Genomic DNA, 23,812 nt, shown 5'->3' with positions numbered 1-23,812 from the left:
CCATCAGCACAAGAAGGCAAGAAGGTGCAACCTTACCTTTGCCCAGAAGTAAAGAACTTTGAGGGCTTCCCTGGTGGCTCAGCCCGTACAGAATCTACCTGCAGTGCGAGAGACCTGGGTTGGATCCCTGGGTTGGGAAGATCCCCTGGAGGAGGGCGTGGCAATACACTGCAGTATCTTGCCTAGAATTCCACGGGCAGAGGAGACTGGCCGGCTACTGCTGTCCATGGGGTCACAAAAAGTTGGACACGACTGAGCAACTAAGCACACACACAAAGAATATTGGACATTGAAAGCTGTGTGGCCAACACAGAGAGTGCGTGAGTGATGTGCTTTCTGAGCCTCGGAACAGCTATTTTTCTTTCACATTTCACACAGGAATGACTGAACAGGGCATATGTGTTTTACTCATTTCCTTTTAATTCTGAATCTATACACTTGCATAGCTATTTTAGACAGTCAGATGTTTCAAATTTGCTTTCCATTTCTCCTTTACAATTTTTTTCCAGCTATATTCTGGAAAAATTCTGGGGTCTTTATTTTATGATCATTTTAGTTAAATTTTAAAAAAAATATTCAATAATCTTTTAAAGTTTCCAGGCCCATTATCTTATTTTCTGGTTTTTTCTTCTTGGCATCCTGGACATAATATCATCTCCTATATGTATGAAAATTGTTGGTTGTTTTTTTCTAAACCCTGTTTCCTATAACATTTCTATTTATGCTGGATTAATTTCTGCTCTCTGATCATCTTGATTCTGCCCTTTCATGCTGTTGGTTTCCATGAATGGCTGTGGTCTGTAATTGTTTGTTCATTCCTAAGGGCAAGGCACTGATAAGCTAGCTTGGGACTCCATTTAATGAGATGGGCTTGAAAACTTGTGGCATTGCTAGGTAAATCCCAAATGCCCAAAGGGGAGGACATTTTTTTCCTGAGTCATTTACAGTTTTCTTAAGAAGAAACCTCTAGCCTCCTGCCTAGATGGAGAAGTTCTGTGTTGGGGTCAGGGAGGAGTAAGGGAGCACATTGATTTATATTTTCTCCTTTCAAACAGCCCCTCTGTTTTCATCCTGGTGTCTTCTTCCCTGCCTGCATGCCTCCCCAGGGGCCTCTAAGGCACACTGGGCCCCTCTCTGACCCCTGGGAGCATCCACCACCAGTAATAGTGATGAACGTTCTGACCACTTTTTCAGACTTTAAGTATCTCATCTAATCCTTTTCTCTTTGTCATTATGACTTGATCCTTTACTAATGTTTTATAGAACTCTCTTGGAGGAGCCTGGTAGGCTGCAGTCCGTGGGGTCGCTAAGGGTCGGATACAACTGAGCGACTCCACTTTCACTTTTCACTTTCACACATTGGAGAAGGAATGGCACCCCACTCCAGTGTTCTTGCCTGGAGAATCCCAGGGACGGGGGAGCCTGGTGGGCTTCCGTCTATGGGGTCACACAGAGTCGGACACTACTGAAGTGACTTAGCAGCAGCAGCAGCAAGAGAGGAGGCAAAAACTTATTCTCAGTCAACTATCTTTAACCAGAAGTCTTTTTCATTTTTTAAGGAATTCAATGAAGAAATGAATTTTTTCTATCATGATGTGTATTTGGAGAATGGGAAGTTCCAATGATGCTCTTACAGTGGGATAAAAAATATCCTGTGAGTCTATATAGCTTTTAGCAACACCAAGAAGTGGATTAAGAAATCATCAGCAAGGGAAAGAATTTATCAAGCAAGAATTAGAATTACAAAGCTTTTTGAGTACTAAAATTACTTCTCAGAGATGTGGTTATGTCTGAAATCCAGAGCTCTTATAGTCCTTCGTGCATATAACACTTCCACAGGAAGGTTAAGATACAGAACAACACTGTCCTAGTTTTGAATATTCACAAACACCTCTATATTAGACCAAAGACAAAGACACATTCTCAACATTTAGTTGAAACTTTATCAGAGAAAAGTCTTTGACTTAATTTTACGATGTGGAATGCCATTCCTGCCTCTGCAGTTACAGAAGGGAGTGGTCTATTTCTTTTATACCTTCCAGAGATTTCTTCTATTTGTTATTAACTAAGAAGACTTTCAGTTCAGTGGTAGATTCTATCGTATTATCTCAGTTGATTTTTTATTTCTTTCTAACTTTTTTTTTTTTGATGACGTGTATTTGTCAGAATTCTTCAGAGAAACTGAACCAATAGGCTGTATTGTGTGTATATGTGTGTGTGTGTGTGTGTGGAGAGAGAAAGAGATTTATTAATAAGGAATTGGTTCACACAATAATGGAGGCCAGCAAGTCCGAAGTCTGCTATGGGCCAGCAGCCCAGAGACCCTGCAGAGTCTCTGAAAGTAGTCAGCTGGAGAATTCCTTCTTAGTCATGGAGGCTGGTCTTTTTGTTTTATTCAGGCCTTCAACTGATTGGATGAGGCCCAGCTCACATTATGTAGGGCACACTGCTTACTCAAATTTCACCAATTTAACATAAAATAGTAATCTTATCCTCCCAAACCCTCCAGTTTGACACATAAAATTAACCATCACAGTATCGTTATAAATTCCTATAAAGTTTTATCATTTTAAATTTCAACGTTTTCCAAAGAGAGTTTGGGTGAAAGCCTCTTTACTGTGGTTTTAAGAAGCACAGGTGGACTCTTCCTAGGTGCAGGTCTCCCTTAAGTCCAGGGTGTTCTTCTATTGCACCCTTGATTATTCTCTAAGTTAAACAGATTCTGTCTATTCCAGTCCTTCCACAAGAACATAGTTTTAACCATGTTGACTCTTGACTGAGTACCTATCATCAAAAAGGCAAATTACACATGTTGGTGGGGAAGTAGAGAAAGGGAGCCTTCCTATATTGCTGATGTAAATTGGTGCAGCCGTTGGAGAAAACAATATAGAACGTCCTCAAAAAACTAAAAATAGAAATACAATATGACCCAGCAATTTCATTTGGGTATATATCTGAAAAAAGCAACAACACCAATTTGAAAAGATATATGTACCCCAGTTCTCCTAGCAGCATTAGTTGCGATTGTATTTATATATATATATATAAAGCCTATGGGAGCTGCAAAGAATCAGACATGACTGAGTGACTAACACTTTAACTTTCTTTTCATATATATATATATATATTCCGTATATATATGGAATACTGTGTGCTGTGTTGTGCTTAGTCACTTGATCTTTGTGACCCCATGGACTGCAGCCCACCAGGCTCCTCTGTCCATGGGATTCTCCAGGCAAGAATACTGGAGTATGTTGCCATTCCCTTTTCCATATGGACTACTACTCAGCAATAAATAATGAATGAAATTTTGCCAGTTGCCACAACATACACGGACACCAAGTGAAGTAAGTCAGACAGAGAAAGACAAATACTGGATGATATCACTTACAAGAAATGGCAACCCACTCCAGTACTCTTGCCTGGAAAATCCCATGGACGGAGGAGCCTGGCAGGCTACAGTCCGTGGGATTGCAAAGAGTCGGACATGACACAGCAACTTCACAACCAACCAATGAATATAACAAAGAAGAAGCAGATTCACAGATTTAGAAATCAAACTAGTGATTACCAGTGGAGAGGGAATTTAGAGTGGAAGATTGGGAGATACAAACTATTGCGTGTAACATAACAATGATGTATTGTGCAACATGGGGAATTATTGATAGTATTTTGTCATAACTGTAAATAGAATGTAACCTTTAAAAATTGTATAAAAATATGCGGTAAATATTCATGTAGGGAAAAGAATAGTCATTATATCATTTCATGTATAAAAGCATTCAGAAGCTATAAAAAAAAGAAAAGAAAATCTAGCCTCCATCTCTTGGAAACCCAGGGTCTACTTTCGTATCATGGCTTTGTTTCTCAGAATGATCACAGGGGAGAACCCGGAGGAGCAGCTCTGCTACGAGTTCATATTCAGGCTCTTCAAAGAAAATAAGGTGGAGATCGCAAATGCCATACCAAAGCCATTTCCTTTCCTCATGGGCCTGCGAGATCGGGGCTTCATCTCTGAGACGATGTATGAGGTAAGTGAGGGGAATTCCCTCTTGATAACCAGCCCCACACTGTATTCTGCCAGATTTAAAATGCGATGGACAGGCAAAAGGGCCTCCTCTGAACAGGGACCTCCGCCACCCTGTTAGGAGGGGATAGGAGCAGCACCACAGACAGTATTCCTTCTTCCGTCATAAATGGGAGAGGGCCATGGTGATGGAAATGTGACAGCACTGGGAAATGGGAATGACGCAGGTGGGAGTGTCTTAGATCCACTGACACAATGTAACAGTAGTAACAAAATTGAATAAGCGAGTTGGGCAACACTTCATCACAAAGCCGTCTTCATTTACACACTTGAATCTGAGGTGAACGAACTCACAGGGAAGTTGTGCCACGTTAGGATGAATTCGGAACAAGGTGCTTGCTGCTGTCTCCAAACTGTTTGTTGTTCTTTAGACATATCTGGATGCAGAATGCACTGTGGGCCTTCCTGGGAATCTGGGGACAAGTCATCGTTTTGTCTTTGTGAATTTTCTTTGCCCTTTGGCCATGTTCATAGGAGTGGAGAGGGGTTGCCAGGTTTCATGGAAGCGAGGGCAGTGATTATTGTCTGGTCAACAAAATGACCACTCAATTCCAGTAAGGACCAATCCTGAAGCATCCTGCCCAGGCTCTTAAAGTCCCCACACCACATTCAACTTTGAACTTATTTTTATTCTACAGAATTGCTCTCTTAAATGGACATCAGTGTCAGAGAGGCAGGTTAACAGAATAAGAGTCTATTTTTACAATGGAGGATATTTTAGATGTCACCCAAATATATGTAGTGAAAGTGAAAGTTGCTCAGTGGTGTCCGACTCTTTGTGACCCTGTGGACTATTCCATGCAGTTCTCCAGGCCAGAATATTGGACTGGGTAGCTGTTCCCTTCTCCAGGGGATCATCTCAACCCACAGATTGAACCCAGGTCTCCTGCATTTTAGGCGGATTCTTTACCAGCTGAACTACAAGGGAAGCCCGAGAATACAGGAGTGGGTGATGGTGGTGGTGGTTTAGTTGCTAAGATGTGTCCGGCTCTTGCAACCCTGTGGACTGTAGCCCGCCATGGTCCTCTGTCCATGAGATTCTCCAGGCAAGAATACTGGAGTGGGTTGCTGTTTCCTTCTCCAGGGGATCTTCCCAACCTAGGAATTGAACCAGGGTCTCCTGCATTGCAGGCAAATTCTTTACCAACTGAGTTATCAGGAAACCAGTCCAAATATATGTAACATTCTAACACTTCGCCAGGGAACAAATTTGTTTATTTCTGATCTGAGGCTCCGATAACCTATACACTCAAATCTACATAATTCTCCATTCAATATTTTTTAAGCATTTTCAAGAAGCTTGTAGAAATCTGGTCCCAGTGGAAAGAGTGATGTATGAAGTTCTCAGTGAGCTGGAGAAGAAATTTGACAAGCCGGTTCTGGAAGCCCTGTTCAGCAAGGTTAACCTGAAGGCCTATCCTGATTTACTTCAGATTTGCAATAGCTTCCAAAATGGTAATTAGAGCTTTCAACAACTTTTGGGGGCTCAAGTCCTCTTCATTCACTGATTCATTCTCTTTTCATATGTTTGAAAGTTATTTTACTGAGTGACTACCTAATGGCAGGTAAAATGGGAAAGAAAACACACATAATCTGTGTCTCGATGGAGCTTACACGTAATAGGGGTGACACCTTAACCCAGTAATGCTGCAAATGATTGCTCAGCCAGGATCTATATTTGAAGCTGAGAAGCATAGGATTTGAGTCTCTACTTTTTTGGAGGAAGGCATGAATTATGCCCTTTTGTTGGAAAGGAGGGAGCCTTCCCTAATACTTGCAGACACGCTCAAAGATGAAAAGATTTTCTTTGTAGGAAAAAACATGTCATTCGGTGCAGTTGCGTGCCAACTTACTTCCCCTAACAGAGTGGAGAACTTGCAGGAGAAGGCCAGTACCTACCCAAGCATTGGCGGGGGGGGAGGGGGGGGCAGCATGGGAAAGCTATATCAGGAAAAAGGAAGAGTAGACTTGCAGAACCACGTGGCTACAAAAGGGAGCATGGGTGGGAGGTTTTGGAAGCCCCTTCTGGAAAGGGGACTTGGAGGGGATTTTTGAAGGCTGGACATCCTGTGCCAAGGAACTTGAAATTAATTATTTGAGAAATAAAGAAGTAATATAAGATTTTTGAGCAGAGAAAAAGTAAAAGAAGTCAGTGTGAAGGATGGGATGTGTTTATTTGTGAAAATTATGTCTTGTAAAATAAGAGCTATCTCATTTCCACAATGCTACATTGAAGTCCAAAAGAGAAATAAAGAAAAGCCACAAATTTCAAGTCAATACTATGTTTGTGACCATGGTGTCCCCAGGCCATGGGTAGGAAGGGAAAGGTGGTCACCTTTACTGCCCACGTCTCAGGGGCTCTGATCCTCTCCCAATACTGTAAGGATTCTCCTCCCTGGACCCCAGCACCCACATCACGTGTGTTAGTTTCTGGGGCTTCCTGTGCTGAGAGGTCCTACCCATCAGGCTTGCCCCTGCCCACCTCCTGGTCTAATGCAGCTGCCCACCTGCCCCAGAGGAGGTTGTTGCGGGTACCTTCCAGGCCCAGCTGTCCACAGGAACTTAGGGTCAGCAGCCTGGAGCCAGGATGCTGGTAGGAAGGGTCAGAGAAACGCCCCCATCCCCATCCCTGAAATGCCTGCTTCTGGAGCCTCCTTACTTTTCTAAAACCTCTCACCCACACAGCATTTCCCCCCATGTCCTCTTCCAAAGTTGGCCTGGGCATGAAGTCAAGGTGTCCTGGAGATGGAAAAAGCATCTCTTACTGCCCTGAACCCTCAGTGGGTATTGCCACCCCTCCCCAGGAGGTGTGTTCCTGCCATCCATCCTTCTAGCAAGATCTTCTGTCAGCATCTTTCTCTATTTCTTGAGTGTTTTTTCCTCATATCTTATGAGTCTTGCTTTTCCAACTATGTGTGCTGAGTTACCTTGAAATGCAGTTTTGATGTAGTGGTGCCTTCTGGTTTTTCGTGCTTGTTACCACCTCCTGGGTCACTGGTGCAGCTACGGCAATATTTACTTCTTGTTTGTGCCACTCATAAAATAGTCACTTCCTGTCTGTGCCTTTCAGACAGTGTCTTTCCCTGTTTCCTGGGTCTCTCCCCACCCACCCCACCCCAGGGAAATGAGTTTCTCTTCACTGTCATGTCTCTATAACCAGATCTTCTTCCCTGGCCCAAGACCTTTTTCCTTCCATCCTTCTTCCCTCCCTCCCTTCTTTCCTTCCTTCCTTTCTTTCTTTTTAAAATCTTCGTCTTCTAAAGACGGTGGGGCTCTTCTTCTATAACATAGGTCTATTTCTTTAGAAACATTACCTTTCTCTTGAAGAAATCCTTCTGCTTCTTCCCTAGTCTTAGCTGCACGTAGAATTTACAAAGCACGTTCCACATTTATTATTTATTTTAAATTGGCTTTCATCGTTTCCTGATCATTTGGAAAGGGGGTTGACCACTGTTTACAACTTTCCACTGTCTGTTCTTTTTTAACCTTGAGAGATGTGTTCAGTGTAGAACAGCTGTAAGATTACAGGGGCAACATCAAGTCTCACAGGACTTAAGAGACCCTCTGAAGCCCAGGGTTCCCTGAGAGCTGGAAGGCTTTCCCTGAACTGTGGGAGTCAAGGATGTGCCTGAGTGCATAGCTGTGAGATGCAATTCCTGCTCCCCATCTGAGATCTCTGCTTGTCTCTCCTTTCTCTTCTCAGTGATTCGTGACAACTTCTATTACCAAGCCACTGATGAAGGAGAGACAAAGGAGATGCTCAATTCACAGTTAAACCGTGAACAAGGTAATTCTGACTTGACAGAAGCTTGTTTTCTCATCTGCTAAGAAAGAAGGAGATTAGAGGTCAGGGGATTGGGCTTTTGGTGCAACAGGAGATGGGGAAACCAAAGCAGCAGTGTGTGTATGGGCCCCAGTTAAGCAACCAGATCTGGAATCCAAGAATATTACCAGGCAGCTGTGACAACTGAGAAGGCAGAACATAAATCTGAGAGAGGTCCCACTGTGACAGTGAGACAGAATTAAGGGGAAGAACTGATAGCAGGAACTATGAGTTAGGAATTCAGTGGATCTGGGAAAGGATAAGGGTTTGGTATCATTTGGACTTCTCTGGTGGCTCAGATGGTAAAGAATCCGCTTGCCAATGCCGGAGACCCAGGTTTGATCCCAGGGTCGGCAAGATCCCCTGGAGGAGGAAATGGCAACCCACTCCATTTATCTGGCCCGGAAAATCCCATGGACAGAGGAGACTGGGGGGCTACAGTCCACGGGGTTGCAAAGAGTCAGACACAACCGAGCGTGTAACATACAGAGACAGAAGTCCGAAGAGGGAGCCTTTGATGCGTCAAAGGAAGGAACTGTTGTCAAGTCCGCTCGTAATAATGAGAGGAAGAGGGGAAGAAGCAATTGCGTGCAGAAGAACATGTGGAGGAAACAGTGTTTTGTAGAAAAGAAGAAAAGGAAAAGGGAAGGAGTAGAAGGGGAAGAAGAGAACCAAGGGCAGTAATAAATTTCTGACAACAGTTACAACACACAGCACCCACCAACCAGTAGATACAAGGTCAGCAATTGACATGGATCAGCTTGTTTAATGCTCAGGTATGCAATATGTAATTTTGTAACCAGTATGCACAGTTTCTAACTTTTTAATCATTTCATTCATATTATTGCTAATAATTATTCAATCTAAGACATTAATTGAAAATTATGATTTCTAAGTTACTGTAATTCAGATATTCCTTTATCAGGAGCATCTCACTTAATTCTCATAACAATCCTGTCATAAGGGTTTTGTTACTCCCATTTTTCAGGAGAAGAAGCTGAGGTGTGAAGGTAGCTAGAGGTTTAGTGAGTGAAACTCCCTTGAAACCCAGGAAAACTGTCTCCATCCTTAAGCCAAATGATCAACAGTAAATTTAATTATTTGTTAAATGTTTTTTTTTTTTTCCCCTTGGAAATGACCAATGTAAGAAAAAACCACAGAATGGCTTTGCTGAATACCATGAATATGTATCTTTAATTTGTATTTATACCTCAAAGATTACATATTTTAGACATGTATTAATACATTTATGTAACATTTGGATGTATTTAATAATAATACTTATTCTTTTGAATGAAGACCAATTGCTAAAAGTATAAAATGTACATTAAAAAGTACAAAGTATGTAAAAAATATATTTAGAGATTCATATACTACTGGGAATAGTGGAAATGAGAATGGGTGTTGGAAGGATTAGTAACAGTTATTAGTAAAAAGTAAAAGGTTCATTGCATAGAATGATGGAGAATGTATAAAGAATTCCTATGAATGAATAATAAAAAAACACACCACCAATTTTAAAAAGTGACAGCAGTCTTGAAGAGACATTTCACTCAGAAGATATAAAATGGCCAATAAGGACATAAGTGAAGTGAACATTAGTCACTGGGGAAAGCCACAACAGGCTACCATTTGGTTATTAGAATTGCTAAAGTTAAAAATACTGACAACACCAAATGCTGGTGGGACCTATGGAGCAACTAGAACTCCTTTATGTATGTCGCTTGTTTGAATATAAAGTGATATAACCACCTTGAAAAACTGTTTATCAGTCTGTTATAAAGTTAAACATAACCCACCACCTAGCAGTTCCACTCCTAAGTATATTTTCATAAGGAATGAAAGCATCTGTTCATACAAACATTTGTACAACAGTGTTATTGTAGCTTTATTCCTAATACCTAAAATCTGGAACCGATTCAAATTTTCATCAGTAAGAGAGGAAATAAACTGTGATATATTTATTAAATGCAATATTATTCAGCAATATAAGGAATGAACTACTGATATATGTAACCACAAGGATGAATCTCAGAAACATTATGTTGAGAAAAAGAAGCCAGTTATAGAAGGACATGCTGTGTGATCATATTGCTGTGAGCACCCCTACAGACAAGTCTCTTCTCCGGATGCTGCCTGAGTTCTGTCATTTCCTTGTCACTCTCTTTAGTGTCCTTGGAACACTCACCTCTCCAAACGAACAGTGTAAGAGGATTTGAAGGTATGCCCAGACTACTGCCATATAATAGGCAAGGTAACTATCATTTAATTTGTCAATTCTGTATTAAATCTTTGTTTTCTTGTCTTCATGGAAGCAAAGCCTACCTTCTATCTCCTATCCTAAGCCTCTGTCAGATCCCACAAGCATCCGTTGATACGGAATATAAAAAGAGAAAATGAAAAAAGTATATAAGGTGTAAATATGTGACCAGTTACAGGAATGGATCCAGTTTTCCAAAATGAACATAAAATCCTACCCTTCCAGGTTGAGATAGGAGATACTTTTCAGTTAGGTTCACAGAATAGTTATGAGAATGGGGAAGTTCATGCCATGTCAGGTTCACGTGGGAGAGCTGGCCAGCTGGAGGTCCCTGGGACTGTAACCAGAGTCTAAGAGGAGAGTTTTGGAGATGATGAGAGGGCAGAACTTGGAGGATGAAATCACGCAGGAAGACAGAAGTTGAGTAGCATTGAGAGACAGAGGTCAAGGTAAAGTGGGAGGAACCGAAACGGAAGGGGAACGAGTGGAAGACACAGCAGAGGAGAGACAAACTGAAAAATCTCCAAAGAATCTGAGGCAAAAGTTGAGAGCCAAAAGTATGGAAAGAGAAAGAGCAAGAGGAAAATATCAATGCTAAGAATTGGGAAAAGTCAGTGAGAAGTACACAGGCAACTGTGTAGAGAAACAGTGGGAGAATGGATGGAAAACAGGTTGAGTGAAAGGAGGATAAGAGAGAGAGGAACAGATCAGGACATTGCAGGCTCGAGGTAAGAGCGCTGGGTATAAGCAACTTTGGACACAAGGGTTGGCAACATCTGCTATGAGTTTTCAGATCAAACTGTCCTTAATCATCGAAGTGGCACTTGTAAAATACTCAGATTGAAAAAGCCCTCTCCCCGAATATTCCAATGATTCCTAAGACTAAATCACCACCCTAGATTGTCTTCAGAGTGTATTTATCCATGGACTCAAAGACCATGGTCTGCTAGACATCGGCACTTGAGTTCTTTCAAGAACCTTAAACTTGGCACTTCGGGACTGAAAGTAGCTTCTTCATTGCTCAAGCTAGATCTAACTCCTCTTCAGCATTCACGTCTCAGTGACAGGTCACTATTGTCTCATGGGTTTTCATGTTGGAAGTCTAGGCGTCTCCAGGACTCCTCTTGCTCTCAAATACATGCCCGTTACTGATCCAGCATAGTCATCTCTCTTCCAGAATACCTCACACCTGTCCAATCTGTCACACCCTCAAGTCTCAAATCCAGATCCCTATCATGGTTCTCAAAAGAGGCTCTACTCATAACTTTCCTCTAACCTTACTCCCATCAAATGTGTCATTTTTCCTTCAACCACACGGGACATTTGGAAATGAAAATTAGATTGTGTTCCTATATACTTTCTTAATACACTAAGGATTAAATACATGTTCCTCTGAGTGGCATCCGCGATCACCCAAGGTGAGCCCCAGGTCTATTTTCCCAGCCTCATCACCTGCCTCTTACACTGTTAATTCAATATAGGATAAACTTTTTTCCCCCAGTAATTTTATTTTTTAAATTTGTATTTTTTTCATTAAAAATTTTTTTATGGAAATATAGTTGATTTACAATGTTGAGTTAGTTTCAGCCAATCACTTTGCTGATTCAGATATACATATCTATGTGTGTGTTCAGTCTCTCAGCTGTGTCTGACTCCTGCGACCCCATGGACTGTAGCCCACCAGGTTCCTCTGTCCATGGGATTTTCCAGGCAAGAATACTGGAGTGGGTTGCCATTTTCTCCTCTAGGGAATCTTTCCGACTCAGAGATCAAACCTGGGTCTCCTGTGTCTCCTGCACTGCAGGCAGATTCTTTACCACTGATCCACTAGGGAAGCCCATATATATATATATATATTCTTTTTTACATGTTCTTTAATTATACATTATTACAAGATATTCAGTTTTGGTTCCCTGTGCTATACAGTAGGTCCTTGTTAACTATTTGATATATAATAAAGTGTATATATTAATCCCAAACTCCTAATTTATCCCTCCCCCATAGCCCCTTTGTAACCATAAGTTTGTTTTCTATGTCTGTGAGTCTGTTTTGTAAATAAGTTCATTGGTATTATTTTTTTTAGATCCACGTATAAGCCATATCATATGATATTTGTCTTTCTCTGACTTATGCCCATAATAATTTTGCTTGTTAAATCTCTCTTTCATATCTGAGCCTTTTCATATATTTTCTACCTTACTAAGAACTGTTTTCACGTTCCACTGTTTTCGCGGTTCCACTTAACTGCCTCATTCTGGCTAAAGCCTACTTAAAATATACTATCTCAGGGACATTTTTCTAGAGAAAATTAGGAGAAAACAGTTGAGAGACAAAGAATAGGAGAGAAGGAGCAGCATCAGAGAAACAAGGGAAAAAGCTGCAGGAAAAGAGAAAGAGACAGTCCAAGAGACACCAGCAGGAAGAAACAGAGGCAGAGATGGATAAAACACACAGAATCAATGGAAAGGGAAGAAACAAAAAGAAAATGCAGTATAAAGAAAGGAAGATTGTCCCACAGTGGGTGAATTCCTCATCCCTTAGTGAAACCTGGTGAAGCAAAGTTAACCTTCAGATCAGGTTATTTTCTTCTCAGGTGGTGGAGTGGTTAGATAATATGTCTGCCAATGCAGGAAGCACAAGAGACACTGGTTCAATTCTTGGGTCGGGAATCCCCTGGAGAAGGGAATGGCAACCCGCTCCAGTATTCTTCCCTGGAAAATTTCATGGACAGAGGAGCCTGGTTTGCTATAGTCCATGGGGTTGCAAAAGAGCTGGACATGACTTGAGTGCAATATGGCATGGCATGGCAGGTTGTTTTGGGGAGCAGGGCTTTCCAGTTTCTCACCCTTTCTTGATTTTCCAGTTATTTTCTTGCTGTGTTTCTTCCTTGGTCATAAATTGAAATGCCTGTGGGATCACAATCTTTTCTGCAGAGAACAGCAATGCCTGGGATGAAGAATGGCCCCAGGAAGCCTTGAGCTTCTCACCAAGATGTGTGCCAGGTAAGGATGGGGAGGAACTGCCAGCTGAGGATGTGAGGTGGCTGAATTCACAACAGGTGTTTATTGAGTGTACTCCACAGTCAAAAGATCTAGAGTGTCCTGGAATCCCATGAGTCCATAACAGCATAAATAACATGACAAACAGCAATATGCTGGAGAAAAGGGATGCCTCTCATAGCTATGAATAGTAAAAACTTGCATTAATAACTACCCACCCTTTATCTTCTCTAGAGAATAGAACCTCAGTATTTTTCTGTTTGCTTCTAATGCTATTATTTTGTTATATGTTGTTTGCTTATAATGCTATTATTTTGTTGTATGTTGTTTGCTTATATATTTTGTTTGCTTATAATGCTAACTTTGGAAACCCCCCCCAAAGAAACATGTCCTCCAGATCAATTGCTTCCAAGTTTAAAGTACAATTTTTGTCAACCAATAATAATATTTATTATGTGACTATTATTTTTCAAAGAATCTTGGCAAACAAGGTATCATTCTTATCTCCACAAAGTTATGGGTGTAAACAGATAGATTGTTACTTATTCTTATTGTACAGGTAAAGAAATAGAAGCACTGAAGTGTGTAAGAGTCTTTTAGCAGTTCAAAACAAGTTAAACAAGCTAGGGAAACGGCATCCTCAATGACTCACAATGGTGACTATTGTGTGGGGCTGGCAGAGAGTCAGGGCAGCTAAAAAGAAAGAAAACCTGTCAGGAGTAGGAAAACTGATAAAGAATGTGGAAGGGCAAAGAAGAAAAAGCGCAGAGGGTAAAGGAGGTGTGTGATCCTTCATGGCACAGAAACGACCATGTGTGAGGACAGAAAAATGAGGAGAATGGTGACGGGGCTAAAGAGAAGGAAAACAGGCAGAGCAAGGCTCCGGTGGGCCTTAAGTGAAGTCCTTGGAACAACAGTATTGTTTTCCCAAGGAGAAGCTTCCCCAAGCACTGGACGTCAGAATTCAGCATCACCCATGGTCTGTTCCCCCATCACAATGTTGGGTTGGTTTTTTCTGTGTTTCTCTCCAGTTTCCTCTAAGCACAAATCTCTCCAAAGGACCAGCAAAGGCAATTCTGAAGAGATGCCCAAACTGCAACCAGGTAAAAGGGGAGCTGGGAAACAGTGGAAATAGTGGCTGACTTTATTTGAGGGGGCTCCAGAATCACTGCAGATGGTGATTGCAGCCATGAAATTAAAAGACGCTTACTCCTTGGAAGGAAAGTTATGACCAACCTAGATGGCATATTAAAAAGCAGAGACATTACTTTGCCAACAAAGGTCCATCTAGTCAAGGCTATAGTTTTTCCAGTAGTTATGTATAGATGTGAGAGTTGGACTCTGAGCATGGAAGAATTGATGCTTTTGAACTGTGATGTTGGAGAAGACTCTTGAGAATCCCTTGGACTGCAAGGAGATCCAACCAGTCCCTCCTAAAGGAGATCAGTCCTGGGTGTTCATTGGAAGGACTGATGCTAAAGCTGAAAAACTCCAATACTTTGGCCACCTCATGCAAAGAGCTGACTCATTTGAAAAGACCCTGATGCTAGGAAAGATGGAAGGCAGGAGGAGAAGGAGACGACAGAGGATGAGGTGGTTGGATGGCATCACTGACTCAATGGACATGAGTTTGGGTAAACTCGGGGAGTTGGTGATGGACAGGAAGGCCTGGCGTGGGGCAGTTCATGGGATCGCAAAGACTCAGACATGACTGAGCAATTGAACTGAACTGAACTGAATTAAGTAACCAAGGATCTCATTGATTTGTTTACATGTCTGTATGCAAGGAACGTGTTCCTCCTTCCTCCAAACACAGATACACCTGTTTACTCAGCCTCTGATTGCTTTCTTCCATGTAAGGGAGGCAGGGGGGAAAGAGGGGCTAACAGCCTTAATGGAGGAGTTTCTGGGTGGAGCATTTAAGGGCACAGAATAATAAAAATGTAGATTGAGGGCACCACATGGAGTTGCCTGCTGCTGTTGCTAAGTCATTTCAGTCGTGTCCGACTCTGTGAGACCCCATAGACGGCAGCCCAACAGGCTCTCCCATCCCTGGGATTCTCCAGGCAAGAACACTGGAGTGGGTTGCCATTTCCTTCTCCGATGCATGAGAGTGAAAAGTGAAAGTGCAGTCGCTCAGTCGTGTCCGACCCTTAGCGACCCCATGGACTGCAGCCTACCAGGCTCCTCTGTTCATGGGAGTTTCCAGGTAAGAGTACTGGAGTGGGGTGCCATTTCCTTCTCTGTGGAGTTGCCTAAGTAGGTCTAATTTTATTTATAAGTATGTGGAATCTAAGGCTTCCTGGGTGGTTCAGTGGTAAAGAACCTGCCTGGCAACACAGGAGCCACAGAAGCCATGGGTTCAATCCCTGGGTCGGGAAGACCCCCGGTTGAGGAAAGGGCAACCCGCTCCAATATTCTTGCCTGGAAAATTCCGTGGAAAGAAGAGTCTGGCAAGCTACAATCCAAGGGGGTGCAAAGAGTCAGATGTGACTGAGCAACTAAACACACATGCATGCACGCACGCACATATGAAATCTAAATACTACCAAATTGGAGTTTAGAGGAGAGCAGTCATTATAAACTTGCTTTCCAGGATTGCATGGGATTAATGGCTTCCCTGGTGGCTCAGAGGTTAAAGCGTCTGCCTCCAATGCGGGAGACCCAAGTTCAATCCCTGAGTCGGGAAGATCCCCTGGAGAAGGAGATGGTAACCCACTCCAGTATTCTTGCCTGGAGAATCCCATGGACGGAGAAGCCTGGTAGGCTACAATCCACGGGGTCGCGAAGAGTCGGACACGACTGAGCGACTGAACGGACGGACGGACGGAAGAATAGCAGAGACAAAGAGGAGGTGAATGAAAGAATAAACGGGGACGGATTAAAGACCGAAATGTAAGGCCAGATCCTGTGAAACTCTTAGAGGAAAACATAGGCAGAACACTCTGTGACATAAACCCAGCAAGATCTTTCTCAATCCATTTCCTAGAGTAATGAAAATTAAAAACAAAAGTAAATGTGTACATTACCGTATGTAAAATAGATGACCGATGCGAGTTTGATGCGTGAAGCAGGGCACCGAAAGCCGGTACTCTGAGACAACCCAGAGGGACAGGCTGGAGGAAGGTGGGAGAGGGTTAGGATGCGGGGCTACATTTATGCCTGTGGCTGATTTATGTTGATGTCTGGCAAAAAAATCACAATATTGTATAGTAATTATCCTCCAGTTAATAGAAATTAATTAACAAATTAACAGATGGGCCCTAAGTAAACATAAAAGTATTTGTGTACCAAAGGATACCATAAACAAAACAAAAAGACAACCCTCAGAATGGGAGAACATATTTGCAAAAGAAGCAAATGACAAAGGATTTATCTTCAAAATATACAAACAGTTGATGCAACTCAATATCAAAAGCATAAACAGCCCAATGATAAAATAGGCGGAAGATATAAATAGACACTTATCCAAAGGAAACACATAGATAGCCAAAAAAACACATGAAAAAGTGCTCAACATAACTAATTATCGGGCTTCCCTGGTGGCTACACGGTAAAGCGTCTGCCTACAATGCAGGAGACCTGGGTTCGATCCCTGGGTCAGGAAGATCCCCTGGGGAAGGAAACGGCAACCCACTCCAGTATTCATGCCTGGAAAGTCCTGTGGACCGAAGAGCCTGTTGGGCTACAATCCATGGGGTCACAAAGAGAGAAACGCAAATCAAAACTACAATGAGGTTCTCACACCACACGGATTAGAATCAGTTCAGTTCAGTTCAGTGGCTCAGTCGTGTCCGACTCTCCGCGACCCCATGAATCACAGCACGCCAGGCCTCCCTGTCCATCACCAACTCCCGGAGTTTACCCAAACTCATGTCCATCGAGTCGGTGATGCCATCCAGCCATCTCATTCTCTGTTGTCCCCTTCTCCTCCCGCCCCCAATCCTTCCCAACATCAGAGTCTTTTCCAGTGAGTCAACTCATCGCATGAGGTGGCCAAAGTATTCAGCTTTAGCATCAGTCCTTCCGATGAACACCCAGGACTGATCTCCTTTAGAATGGACTGGTTGGATCTCCTTGCAGTCCAAGGGACTCTCAAGAGTCTTCTCCAACACCACAGTTCAAAAGCATCAATTCTTCAGCGATCAGCTTTCTTCACAGTCCAACTCTCACATCCATACATGACCGCTTCCCCCAATCATCCTTCCACCACATCCATTCTCTTCAACTCACCTAGATGACCCTTTGAAAAGGCAAGTTGGCTTATCTCACTTGCCTACCTTAAATCAATAATTCCTGTCATCATAAGGATTAAATCTTTCCCTTATTTTTCTTCCCATGGCTCCAGCCTCTTGCGTGCCTCTCTGGCAATGATTCTAAAGTTCATGTAAAACTTTGCAGCCCTTTTAATTTTGATGAATTTTTCTCGTTTGAGCCTTTGTACACACTTAGTCCTATTCTGGGAACAGTTTTCTTCATCGATTCCACTCTCCATTCTGCTCACTAACATGGAAATTATAGACCATCTCAGAGATACCTTCTCTGATCCCTAGTTCTAGAAAATAACAGTCTGAGCAATGGGGCGAGGACCTACAGGTGAGCCTCAAGGAAGGAAGGGGGAGAAAAGGCAGGTGGAAACAGACATGAGAAAAGAAACAAATCAGGACAAAGAGCAGTACCAAGGGGTTCCAACAGCACGATACTGAGGCAGGAATAGAAGAGGCAGAGGGTTGCAGAAAGACCGGGAATGAAAAAGAGAACAAGGTTGGCAGACAAAGTGTGCACGGTCCCTTAGGGCCTCCGTTAGATTACTGGATTGTGCAAGCCCTCCTCTCGCCTTCATGAAACAGTAAGACACAGGCATGCAAATTGTCATAACCTCTATTTTATGGCTGGGGAAATAAAGCACAAGAAGGCATGGAGGTTATTTTTGCAAGGGCAAGGTAGAATCTGAAGAGTGGTCACCAGCATCCTGGGTGTGTCCCTGAGGGCAGCGGTGTGAGAAGCCAGCTGGCAGTCAGAGTGGGGTCGCGTGGTCAGAAGAGGAAGAGGAAGCCCAAGGAGTTCTGCAGGTTCTTAAAGGAGTGAACTCAGGTCCAGGAGAAAATTTTAGTTAAGGAACAATTTATATCGGTGGGGAGGGAAAGGAAACCACTGAGAGATGGGGAGGATAGAGATGGACCCAATCATTTGTGCTTGAAGAGAAGTAGAAAGGATACTGGGGAAAAGAGATACACTATCGCCGAAAAACAAACAAACAAACAAAAGCTCAAGGCCTGAAAACAAGAGATGAGGAGAGAAGCCCAAACAATCAAATGGATGCACAGCTAGGAGACAGAGCTGTGTGGTTGTGGAACTGTGGGTGGGACGCTGACAGGGAGACAGAAGGAGAAGAGGTGCAAGCAGATGGCCAAGAAACAGGAGACAGTGTGGCTCTCAGACCAGTGCTTGGAGCAGACATGTCACTGTCCCATCGTGTCGGCACGAGTGCGCTGAGGTCTGTCTCTGATCGTCCTCCACGTCCATCATGCCGTTGTTTCTCCGCAGTGACCCATGATCCCAAAGCTCCCCAAGTGCTTCGTGAAGGAGAACCTGAGGAGGTGCTCAGCCTACGACCAGCAGAGGGAGAAGGTAATTATGATTTAAATTCCTAACTGCTTCAATAAATGGAAAAAAAAATTCTCCATGTTTCTCATCTTGCCATTCTCTTCTTCAAGTCACATCCGTACACATGGAATTGTGTCAGTTTCTCTCTTTTTCCCCCAAACTGAGAAAGACTAAGGGTAAAGGTGAACTAAGCTGAGTGGGGAGCATGCCCCTGGCTGAAGAAGGTAGGGAGGCAGGATGTGTCAAAGGGACTGGGGTCCCAAAGTAGAAGTGCCGGGGTGACTTCAGCTGCATATAAAATTCACGTTGATGTATGACAAAAACCACCACGATATTGTAAAGTAACTATCCTCCAATCAAAATAAATAAATTAATTTTAAAAATCCAATTTGCCCATTGAGGCAAGGAGATCACTTTCAGCTGCCTTCCAGAAGTCCTAGGAACATGGAAATAGGTTTTGTCAATGACAGACAGGCTTGTGATTTAGAAAGGTGGTGTAGGATTCTTAGAATAGAGCTGATAAGGGGAGGCTCTCTGGCTCTGTGGTCCATGCGAAGATGGCGGGAAGAATGGGGTGGGGAAAGGTGATAAAGAGCAGTGTCAAGGCTGAAAGAGAGAGAAAAAAAGACAGGATCAGAGGAGACAGCACACACCCAAACAAAGAGAAGCATCTAGAGACACTGGCAGAGGAAACAAGCGCAGAGACAGAAAAATATGCAGAGTCAATGGGAAGAGGAAGTAGGAGAAAGAGAATTAAATGTATAGGGAGTGCGAGAGAAGGTGGCTGGTTCTCAGCCTCCGGTGGTAATGATGGGAGGGAGTTACCCTGCAGGTCAGGGGAACTCCAAGGGCAAACCAAGATGGTCTGGGACAGGGACAGCCCAACCCAGGAGAGAACTGAGATTCCTGTGTCTTCACCATGAGGTGTTTTTTTTTTTTTTTTTGCTGTGATTTCCCCTGGTTGTATACTGAGACTTCTGAGGGATTTCATTCCTTTCTGTAGAGGATAACAATGCCTGTTGTGTGATCTGTGAGGAAGAAGAGCCTGAGGAAGCCCCGAGCTCCCCACCAAGATGTGAGCCAGGTAAGGAAAGGGTATTGTCAGCCCTGAGCTGCAGGGTGTGAGATGTCTGAATTCAGAGCAGAACAGCACAGTCCTGGCGCTCTCCTCACGCTGCAGGTGTTGTTTAGTCGCTCAGTTGTCTCCAGCTCTGTGCGCCCCCATGGACCGCAGCACGCAGGCTTCCCTGTCCTTCCCCATCTCCCGCAGCTTGTCAAACTCATGTCCGTTGAGTCAGCGATGCCATCCAGTCATCTCGTCCTCTGTGGTAGTAGGTCAGTCCTAAAGAAAGAGTCTGTTTTTCCTCCACAGTCTTTATGCTTGTTTACACTAAAGACTCAATATTGTGATTTTAACTCCTGTGCACCTCTTATTCGGAGAAGGCAATGACAAGCCACTCCAGTACTCTTGCCTAGAAAATCCCATGGATGGAGGAGCCTGGTAGGCTGCAGTCCGTGGGGTCGCTAAGGGTCGGACACGACTGAGCGACTTCACTTTCACACATTGGAGAAGGAAATGGCAACCCACTCCAGTGTTCTTGCCTGGAGAATCTCAGGGACAGGGGAGCCTGGTGGGCTGCTGTCAGTGGGGTCACACAGAGTTGGACATGACTAAAGTGACTTAGCAGCAGTAGCAGCACCTCTTATTTCCTATAAAGAATAAAAGGTAGGAATTTATCTAGTGTTTAATAGTAATATTATATTGTTATAACTTTGGATAGACTTCCAAAGAAACTTGGTCCTTGAGATCTACTTGTCAGAAAGACCAATGACCCTAAACCCACAAGCAGTTTTTGCCACATATTCTTCATCAGATTATTGGATTATATAGTGCTTTCCTGGGTTTCCCTGATAGCTCAGTTGGTAAAGAACCCACCAGGAATGCAGGAGACTCTGGTTCGATTCCTGAACCAGGAAGATCCGGTAGAGAAAGGGTAGGCTAACCACTCCAATATTCTTGGGCTTCCCTTATGGCTCAGCTGGTAAAGAATCTGCCTGCAATGTGGAGACCTGGGTTCGATCCCTGGACTGGGAAGATCCCCTGGAGAAGGGAATGGCTACCCACTCCAGTATTCTGGCTGAGAGAATTCCATGGACTGTATAGTCTGTGGGGTCACAAAGAGTCAGACACAACCAAGTGACTTTCACTTCTAGTGCTTTATTCTTTTTCAAAGTACTTTGGCAAGTGAGATTTCCTCACAAAACGTTAGTTCTTAGCCAGGGAAACCGTTATTATCCTTCCTTAGCAGTTAGAATACAGAAGCACAGAAAAAAGAATATTTGTTTTCCCCTTGAAATCAAAGTAGGAGAAACGGTGAAGACCAGTGTCCTGAGTATCTCAATACAGGTGGTGGCTGTGTGAGACTTGTAGGAAGTCAGTGTCATCATATGATGGGAGTCTAAAGGGAGACCTGCAACATCTCAATTGCAATAGAACAGAACCCGAACCAGATAGCCTTCCACTTCTCAAATAGAGACTGTCAGTAGGAAGTGGGAGAGATTAAGAGAGAGAGAGTGAGACAAGAAATAATCCTGCTACAGGGTTTGGGGGCTTCCCCTGTGGCTCAGTGGTAAAGAATTCACCTGCCAGTTCAGGAGACGTAGGTTCGATCTCTGAGTTGGAAAGATCTTTTGGAGAAGGAAATGGCAACCCACTCCAGTACTCTTGCCTGGAAAACCACATGGACAGAGGAGACTGTGGGCTCTAGCCCATGGGATCACAAAACTTGGACATGACTTAGTGACTAAACAACAATAGGATTTGAGAGACCTAGAGGAATAGAGCTGGAGAGAATAAGCAAAAAATGAGAGTTCAAGATCATTGAGGGGAAAAACGTAAAGATAGATGTTGGCGGTGTAGAGCACACAAAATCGAATTATAATTGTACATGATTATTCTCCTAGTGCAGAAGCAGAAATGTTTAGAGGCAGGTCTGTTGATAGGAAACTGAGAAGCAGAGGGCAAGAGAATGAGGTGAAGGAAGTGGAAACAGAGGCAGAACAGGCCTCGTTGGATCTCAGGTGTGGTCCTTGGAGCAGATGTCCTTTTTCCCAAAGGGCAGCTCACCTGTGCTCTGAATATCCTAGCTCAGCTCATTTCCTTTTTCTTTTTTAAAAGTGGAGTATAATTACTTGACAACGTTGTGTTAATCTCTGTTGTACAATAAGGTGAATTAGCTACATATACATATATCCCCTCTCTGACGTCCCTTCCATGTCAGCCTCTTGCCATCCCACCAGCCTGGGTCATCACAGAGCTGAGCTCTCTGTGCTCTACAGCACCTTCCCACTATCTATTTTACACATGGTGGTATATTCGGGTCAATCCTAATCTCCCAATTAGTCCAACCCCCCCCCTTCCCTATCCCTGTGTCCACATGTCCATTCTGTACATCTGTATCTCTAGTCCTGCATGGAAATAAATTCCTCTATACCATTCCTCATTTCTTTTCAGTGTTCTGTGATCCTGAAGCTTCCCAGATGACTGACAAAGAAGAAGAGGAGCTGCCCAGTCAACCAATATGTGATGGAGAAGGTATTCATGATTTCAACTCCTGTTTGACTAACTGGATCTTTTTCTGTCTGCGGGGAGGAAGGTCTCCCTCTTTCTATCTCCCTTCCTACCCTAATCCCCTTCACATGCACATGCAGAAGAAGTACGAGGTGCCACGTGGAAAGGATCAAAAAGACAGAGGAAATTAGGTGTATCAGAAGGGAGTGAGATGGGTTTTTCAGCCTCTGGTGATAGTGTCAGGAGCCTTGTTAAACTCCAGGTCAGTTGAGCTCAAAGGCAAGAGGGTCTATGGGTTGGGACATTCCCACCTTGGAGATTCTTTAGCCACTTTAGTCTTCCTGGTCGTTTCTGGTAGGGCTTTCCTACTATGGTTTCCATTGGTCGTACACTGGGTTTCTAAGAGATTTCATTCTATTTATCAGAAGGCAGTGGCACCTGTTTAGAAATGTGTGATGAAGAAGAGACTCAGGAATCCTTGAGCTCACCACCAAAAAGTGGACCAGGTGAGGGAGATAAGGATGGTCTGGGCTGCAAGGCATCAGGAGGATGGTGTTTCCTAATGGATGCTACTCTGGGAATACCCCACAATGGAAGTTTCAGTTAATTCTGAAATACAGTCTTCACGTTTACCTTGATTCTTTGGGAAAATGCCAGGACTCTGTGCGTGCTGTGCTCCGTTGTGTCCAACCTTTTGTGACCCCATGGACTGAAGCCCGCCAGGCTCCTTTGTCCTTGGGATTCTCCAGGCAAGCATACTGGAGTGGGTTGCCATTTCCTTCTCCAGGGGATCTTCCCCACCTAGGGATTGAACCCATGTCTCTTTCATCCCCTGCACTGGCAGGCAGATTCTTTACCACTGAGCCACCTGGGGAAACCCCCACCACCAAAGCATGGACCAGGTGAGGGAGATAAGGATGGTCTGGGCTGCAGGGTGTCAGGAGGATGGTGTTTCCTGATGTATTGTACTCTAGGAATACTCCACAATGAAAGTTTCAGTTAATTCTCAAATACCATCTTCACATTCACCTTGACTCTTTGGGAAAATGAAAGGAACAAGAAACCTTGAGCAACTCCACAATTAGGAGGTCATGCTATTTGATTGTAAGTATCCATGTATTTAACGGAGAAGACAATGGCAAGCCACTCCAGTACTCTTGCCTAGAAAATCCCATGGATGGAGGAGCCTGGTGGGCTGCAGTCCGTGGGGTCGCTAGGGGTCGGACATGACTGAGAGACTTCACTTTCACTTTTCTCTTTCCACTTTCACACATTGGAGAAGGAAATGGCAACCCACTCCAGTGTTCTTGCCTGGAAAATCCCAGGGACAGGGGAGCCTGGTGGGCTTCCGTCTATGGGGTCACACAGAGTCGGACACGACTGAAGTGACTTAGCAGCAGCAGCAGCAGCAGATACAATCTCACACAGGAGAAGGAACACAGAAGCTGCACAAAAATGTGATTAA

General features: G+C 43.5%; 1 protein-coding gene across 5 annotated transcripts in view; it reads left to right on the top strand.

Moving 5' to 3' along the window:
- The window catches only part of LOC129537710 (nuclear body protein SP140-like protein), an 81,255-nt gene that overhangs the window by 10,295 nt on the left and 47,148 nt on the right, over positions 1-23,812 (top strand). For 2 of the 5 annotated variants that reach the window (XM_088845004.1, XM_088844995.1), the window contains 10 exons: positions 3,872-4,031; positions 5,374-5,542; positions 7,791-7,874; positions 10,081-10,164; positions 13,104-13,172; positions 14,201-14,272; positions 18,717-18,800; positions 19,780-19,860; positions 22,291-22,371; positions 22,773-22,853. In XM_088845004.1, coding sequence (XP_088701130.1) covers positions 3,872-4,031; positions 5,374-5,542; positions 7,791-7,874; positions 10,081-10,164; positions 13,104-13,172; positions 14,201-14,272; positions 18,717-18,800; positions 19,780-19,860; positions 22,291-22,371; positions 22,773-22,853 — 965 coding nt within the window. The remainder of the gene's footprint in view (positions 1-3,871; positions 4,032-5,373; positions 5,543-7,790; positions 7,875-10,080; positions 10,165-13,103; positions 13,173-14,200; positions 14,273-18,716; positions 18,801-19,779; positions 19,861-22,290; positions 22,372-22,772; positions 22,854-23,812) is intronic. The other 3 variants (XM_088844999.1, XM_088844996.1, XM_088845008.1) reach the window with 3 other exon arrangements.

This window comes from Moschus berezovskii, chromosome 2 (genome assembly GCF_049115385.1).
Source record: "Moschus berezovskii isolate FMDL1 chromosome 2, NW_MosBer_1.0, whole genome shotgun sequence".
NCBI lineage: Eukaryota > Metazoa > Chordata > Mammalia > Artiodactyla > Moschidae > Moschus > Moschus berezovskii.
The sequence above is the reverse complement of the archived record's forward strand: the minus strand, read 5'-3'. Positions and strand labels throughout refer to the sequence as shown.